Source organism: Salmo salar, chromosome ssa25 (assembly GCF_905237065.1).
Source record: "Salmo salar chromosome ssa25, Ssal_v3.1, whole genome shotgun sequence".
NCBI classification, from domain to species: domain Eukaryota; kingdom Metazoa; phylum Chordata; class Actinopteri; order Salmoniformes; family Salmonidae; genus Salmo; species Salmo salar.
In genome coordinates this window covers 26,361,451-26,368,667 of record NC_059466.1, presented here as the reverse complement: position 1 = coordinate 26,368,667, position 7,217 = coordinate 26,361,451, and the positions used below count along the sequence as shown (strand labels likewise).

The 7,217-nt window shown below is 42.0% G+C and overlaps 1 protein-coding gene across 2 annotated transcripts; it reads left to right on the top strand.

The window, feature by feature from the left end:
- The first annotated feature begins 516 nt into the window (after positions 1–516).
- Positions 517–6,952, top strand: znf148 (zinc finger protein 148). Of its 2 annotated transcripts, XM_014173761.2 has the most exons (6): positions 520–2,044; positions 2,247–2,375; positions 2,567–2,690; positions 2,847–2,930; positions 3,055–3,173; positions 3,340–6,952. In XM_014173761.2, the coding sequence occupies exons 1-6, from the start codon at positions 1,742–1,744 to the stop codon at positions 4,990–4,992; spliced, it is 2,412 nt and encodes an 803-aa protein (XP_014029236.2). In that variant the 5' UTR covers positions 520–1,741; the 3' UTR covers positions 4,993–6,952. The 2 variants fall into 2 exon arrangements, with proteins under 2 accessions (XP_045563528.1, XP_014029236.2); XM_045707572.1 differs by lacking the exon at positions 2,847–2,930 and having other exon boundaries at positions 517–2,044.
- Positions 6,953–7,217: the final 265 nt, after the last annotated feature.

Genomic DNA, 7,217 nt, shown 5'->3' with positions numbered 1-7,217 from the left:
TTCTATGGGTAAGGAAAGGAGGCCAATCAACACCCCATAATGATGAAGCAAAAACAGGTTCTTAGAGATGGTAGCAAATGTATTACAAATAAAAAACTGAAATATAACATTTACATAAGTATTCAGACCCTTTACTCAGTACTTTGTTGAAGCACCTTTGGCAGCGATTACAGCCTTGAGTCTTCTTGGGTATGATGTTACCTAAAAATCATGTCCAATCAATTGAATTTACCAGAGCTGGACTCCAATCAAGTTGTAGAAACAGCTCAAGGATGAGCTCAATTTCAAGTCTCATAGCAAAGGGTCTGAATACTTGTGTAAATAAGGCATTTCTGTTTTTTATATGTAATACATTTTCAAACATTTCTAAAAACCTATTCTTGTTTTGTCATTATGGGGTATTGTGTGTAGATTGGTGAGGGCAAAACATGTATTTAATCAATTGTAGAATAAGGCTGTAACGTTGCAAAATGTGGAAAAAGTCAAGGGGTCTGAATACTTTCCGAATGCATTATACATTAATTCTTTGGCTAACTAGCTAGTTAACTTAAATGTTTTGTTTTTTGTTGTGTTTGTTGAACGCATGAAACTTCGTGTTTGGTGAACAAGTAGCTTGTAGCATAGTCTTGATTTTCCTCTGTCATCATATTCTAATCCAGTGTGAGCGCAGAAGAGATGCAGAATAAGGGCTGCAAAGCAGAACACACAGTAGTGCTTCACTACAGGTGAGCCGCAGAGCTATCACAAAGCCAAACAACTACAGTACAGTCCCCATGCGCTGCAGTTGGGCCAGATGCGGTGATGTTTCTTTTCTGTCGTGGCGTATATCACACAGCGGATACACTTTTCCCAGATAAACCATGACTGTTGAACGACCTTATTAGACCATAAAGTAGGTAAGCAGGCTAACGTTACGTAAGTTAGCTAGGCTAGCTAACTAATGCTAATAGCTAGCTAGCTAACATTATGTCAGTTGTGAACAGTTTGGTCTACCGTGCTTTTGAGCGAACGTAAACTACATCTCGATTTGACTTGTCTTGAGTGAAGCTAAATCTTGATTTGACTTGAGGTCTTGCTAGCTATCTGTTAGTTCTGGTTGTTGTTGGTTCTGATCAGGCATAGCTAGCTAGCTTGCTAACGTTTGCCATTCACAGCTAGCTAGTTAATTATATACTGCAAACTACGTTAGCTAGCTAACGTTTGTCCACACTGCCGGTAGTTTTCTAGCTAGCTAACGCAGTTGTTACTTGTTTAGCTAACTAGCGAAAGTTATCTAACGAAAGTTGTCTAGCTAACCTAAGTTACCAATAATAACACCTAGTTACATATTTAGGTAGTTCAAGTACGTTAATCTAGTTAGTTAACTAGCTAATCTATTCAGTTGACCACTAGCGACAGATGATGAAATATTATCGTTAGCTAGCTATAGTATGGTCAAAAAGCCTAGTTTTAGTGCTGACGTTAATTTTGGGCAGGTCGATGTGATAAACGGGTTTGTGTTGGCTAACGTTATTTGGTTGGTTGGTCATCTTTAGGTGACTAACTACGTTATCAGCTAAACCTCATTACTCAATGATGGCCCCACTAAATTGTAGCTAGCAAGCATTTGTAGTGATTTATTATTAACGTTAGCCTATTGCTACCAAAGCTAAATAGTGGTGTTTTGTTTGTCTTTACCTAGCTAATACTTCTGCCCTCTCTTGACACCACAGACACCTAGCTAGCTAGGTCTCTAGTAAAGATGAACATTGATGACAAGCTGGAGGGGATGCTGCTAAAGTGTAGTGGGGTAGTGGATGAGAGGGTGGGGATAGGGGGAGGGGGTCTGGTCGTCATGACCCTGGGCGAGAGGGGGTTAGCCCACCACCCCCTGTTAGCTGATGATGATGTAGAGGAAGATGACCTGACAGGGGTTTCAATAGTGTCTCATGACCTGATTGCAACTGATGAACTGATGGTACATGAGGAGACTGTGAAGAATGACCGGGAAGAGGGAATGATGCAGAGACTCTCACACAAGCTGCCATGCACGCTCCACATGCCTGTGAGTACATATCATGCATACATTCGTATTGCCAGTCTTGCAATACATGCACTGTAGTGTAAACCATGACATTGGGTGAATCTCAAGTCTTTGTTTTTTCCTCTCTTTTTGAAGACTTGGGATTCATCCATTGAGAGCGTTGACATTCTGACTATAATCAGTGAAATCAATTCATGTGAAGTGATTAAACAATGTTTTGCAGGTGAGCATCAAACAAGAGTTGAAGCTGTCTTCGGATCCACTGATGCTGGGAAAGAAAGAGAGAAAACAGCCCAGGGACCTCACAACAGAGTGTCACAAGAAGAAGCGAAAACAGCGCTCTCCTGCCAAGGTTATATATTTGCTTGACACTAGGTCATAACCACATGTTAGGTCCAGATTAAATATTTATATTGTCACCTGAAAACTACCTAGATGAAAACCCCCCCAAAAAAATTCTGGGTAAAGGCCCCGCTTTAGTTGTGAATTAATTGACAGACCTTTTGTTCTTGTCTTTCCATGTATCATTCCCCTTTTTGTTAGATTCTCACCATCAATGAGGATGGATCATTGGGTCTCCAGAGTCCAAAGTGTCATGTGTGTGGGCACTGCAATGCAGCCTTCCGAACAAACTACCATCTACAAAGACACGTCTTCATCCACACTGGTATAATATATTTTATGACGGTCAAGTCTGTTGATTAGCATTAAATGAACACAACAATTATTGTTAGTTGCATTGTCTGCATAATAAGTAGGCTAACACAATTTTCCATTGAATACACGCAAGAAAATATGGTAACTTACTGTTGCTTGGTTTCAGGTGAGAAGCCATTTCAGTGCAGCCAGTGTGATATGCGCTTCATACAGAAATACCTTCTCCAGAGACATGAGAAGATCCACACTGGTAAGAGAATGCCCCATGAAGCTATGATTGAACTATGGTAGCCAATGATTGGTCAAAGATCCCACCTGTTAAATGTTAATGTTACTAGCCCACAGAATAACCTGTCCCTTTGACTTTCTATTAGGTGAGAAGCCCTTCCGCTGTGAGGAGTGTGGCATGAGGTTCATTCAGAAATACCACATGGAGAGGCACAGAAGGACCCACAGTGGAGAGAAGCCCTATCAATGTGACTACTGCCACCAGGTTAGTTATTTATGTTATCAAAGCAAATGACAATGAACTTACGAGTTGGGCTTGGCAAGACTGCACAAACAGGTCTGGTTTATAAAACATGCAGAAGCTTTTTAAAAAATAATAATAATTGTACTACTGTCCTTGTATGCCACAAACCCATTCTTGTTTCCCACAGTACTTCTCCAGAACAGACCGGGTTCTGAAGCACAGGCGTATGTGCCGTGAGAGGAAAGCCCACAAGACAGCAGCAGCGGGGAAAGATGGAGGACTCCTGAGCGACACAGAATCTCTGGGCTTCTCCTTCCCTGCCAAGGAGTGCTCACTGCCCAAGAAGAAACGCCTGAAGACCTCAGACAAGTCTCAATGTGCTCTCTCAGCTGCTGCCACTGAAAACGTTGCCACAGTCACTTCTCTTGGCAACATGGATAGGGAGGTGGAGCAAAGACCGAGCAAAATTGAATGTCTACCTCTCTATGTGGTTACCTCTAAGGTGGTCAAAGACGAGTATGTGATGGCAGATTATTCGGTGGCACTTCCTGACTCATCTAGCGGGCGGCAGTTGGGGCTGGGTGGAGAGAATCTCTCCTCTGAGGAGATTCATCCTCCCAAGCTGGTCCTCAAGAAGGTCCCCAAGAGGAGTCTGAAGCAACCAACTGAACCTGAACCACCTGAGAGTTTGTCCCCTTTGTCCTCTTTCGAAGACTGCAAAGTCACCAGGTACACGTTTGAGATTGTTGACAAACAAGGTCTTCTGGACGTGGATGTGGCCAACTCGGACCTGGATCCAGTAGACGCTCTCCCAGGAGGGCAGACGAAACCAGCATCCAGCAGCACACACTACGACGATGCCGTGCAGTTCCTGAAGAAGAAGAGGTATCTCCAGCAGGTCACTATGGCCAACAACGACAACCGAGAGTACGCTGTTAATGTAAGCAGCATCGCGTCCCAGCCTTCCGCTACACAAGTCGCAGTGGCCAGCGTCATAGACGAAACCGTTCCCGCCACCATCTTGGAACCCCAGCCGTTGAGCGTCGAGCTCAAGTCCAATCACGACAAGAACGTGCTCCCGGATGAGGTTCTCCAGACTCTCTTGGACCACTACTCAAACAAGGCCAACGTGCAGCCAGATATCTCCTTCAGTGTGGCCGACACTGAGGTGACATCCAGCATCTCCATCAACTCCTCCGATGTGTCTGAGGGCAGCCCGGTAGAAAGCTTGGGAAGTAACTCTCAAGCCCCATCAGCAGAGAAGTCTAGCCTCCTGCACGAGTACTCCAAGTTCCTCCAGCAAGCACTGGAGAGGACCAGCCAGAATGATAGCTACCTGAGCAGCCAGAGTCTTACCTTTGTCACCGAGAGCCCCAGCCTTTCCAACCAGCCTCTGTTCTCCACAGAGAAGCAGTACCCTTCCCCCAGCAGGTTTACCGCTGGTACTGGTAGGTCAGGGATGAACTCTCCACTAAGGTCTACCTTGGAGAAACCCCATTTTGGACTCCTTGTAGGGGACTCCCAGCACTCTTTCTCATTTTCGGGGGATGAAACCACTACCTCGGCCGTGTCGCCAACCGAAGATTTTCTGGAGGGAGTTGCGTCTTCGAAAAAGACTGATGCTCAAGGGTTGCATCAGACTTATCAAATCAGCACCTTCGATCAGAACTTCCCGTCGCAGTTCCAGACCTCACGTTCTGGAATCACCTCCCAATTTACTATTGCCAATGGACAAGTCAGTCTGCGAAGTCACGGAACAGACTTCTCTGAATTCCCCATTGAGACGAGGTCTCAATTGAACTCTTCCCCTGATGCTACAAGCAGTCAAACGTTTGGTTGAGGATAATATTTACATTATTCTACGATAATTTTAAAAGGCACTTTATACCCATATCCTCTGTCCTGCCAAAATAGGTTACACTGCAAAGGTGGGTGTTGCTCAAAGCATTAAATCATTTAAAAAATATATAATTTTCTGTTAGATTAAAGTGGTCAATTTTGCGAATCGTGAAAAAAGAAAATAATGATATGAAGCAAAACATTAAATTGGGTTGTTGGGAAGAAACTACAGCCCGACCTATGTTTTTTGGGATCTGGTTCTGATAATTTTTGGGGGGGGCAAAACTTAGTTTTAGATCTACCGATATACTGTTTTACAGCGTGGAAATTAAGTGTAATTTTCCCACACTGAATTATCAAATTGCCATCCAAAAAGGCAATTGTCCAATAACTATGCTTCAAATGTTGATTTCATACATTGTGATAATGACACATCATGAGAATGGACACAAGTGTTCAGATCAGCCCAATAGTGAAATGGATTTGATTGCACAGTCACTCTATTTTTGTCTCCAATTCCATTTTCTGCTTGACTTCAATCATGTTTCTTCCACCTTTTTATTGCTTTAACTATAACTAGGTATCTGTGCCTGTATTTATAAAGTGTCTCAGAGTAATAGGAAAGATTTTAACTAACCCAAGATAGACCAGAGCCTGTAGTTTCCAATGGGCACAAATTAATCATAGTGGGCAGAACAAGCAAGGAGGTGGGCAGAGCCAAGCACGAGCTAGTGAGATCCTATTGGTCTGTTCTAGCATTTATTTGCATATTTCTGTTCGGGAACGCCTACACTGAAGTACACGTGTGCAATAACTCAATTCGCCCTTGCACTCCTAACAAACGCAATTTTAAAAAAAAGGGTGAAGTCTACAAAATGCAGTCTACTCTGTTGGAGGTTCTAGTTTTGGAAACAGAACTGTATGGAGATCAAATGTTTAATCAATGAGAAAATTAGTAGAATGTCTGCCAAAATCCTTCTCGCTCCATCTTTTCCCACTGCCGGCCACTGAGCTTCCTTACAGCCCCATAGTGAGTGGAAATGCCAACCGGATGCTTCACAATTATTTCTATATCTGGCTCATTGTTTTACCTGTGGTAATGGTGCTGGTCTAGGGTCAGTGTTGCCTTTTCGATCATAATGTATAAGACTGTATGGACAGGGGGGGCTGGTCCTAGATCTGAGACCCTATGAAGGGACCCTGTTACCATGTGACATGTCGGCATAACAGTCCTGCTATATAACTGCTGAATGTAGCGTTGTCCACTTGTTGATTATCTATAGTTGCTTGCTAGACTCCTGTTTTCAAGTTGACACCATGGTAAGAGTGGGTATCCTCATGGTGTATAGCCTGAAATATATAGTTTTGATTTGATCATATGATGATCACATGATTTTGATTTGATCAATCTTAATTTGAAGTCATGTTATTCAAAGCTCTTCCCCTGAAAGAAATGTATGGTTGATGGTGTGGAATCAAGTATATAATTCATCATCAATCAACAGAACTTGCTATAAATATGTTGTTATAATGGCTAAGACAAATCTAAACATTTAGATTTTTATTAATATTACATTATTTGCACAATGGACCTTAAGTGAGGTCATGTGGTGATAATCTCATTCAGATCTTTTAGAGTTTAGATTATGGTTCAAATGAAAACCGAAATGCTTTGGTATTGGTCATAAAAATGTTACACATATTTGATGCATGCACTTATCAGGAAACAAATCATGGGTCATTGCTTATGTATTAATCTAAACAGTCATAGGATACTTGAAATTCTCGAAGGGTTGGTACTCTTCGGGCCGGTTTCCCAGTACTAGGTTAAGACCACAGGACGAAAACAAAATCTAAATGTAAAATCTCCACATCAATTTATTTTTGTTCATGAGTGGAATGGGAAATCAGTCTTCGAAAATATATATATATATATATAAAAAATAAACGTTTTGCACACACTTCATTGTGGGAGAATGTATGTCAGTCATTGTAAGATAATTGCCCATTCAGCACTACTTTATATCGTACATTAAAACATGTAGCTGTAAGAGATTCAAACGATTGCTCCATTTTATTTAGGCTCCTGTCCTGGGAAATACATTTGAGTTGGAAGTTTACATACACCTTAGCCAAATACATTTAAACTCAGTTTTTCATAATTCCTGACATTTAATCCTAGTAAAAATTCCCTGTTTTAGGTCAGTTAGGATCACCACTTTATTT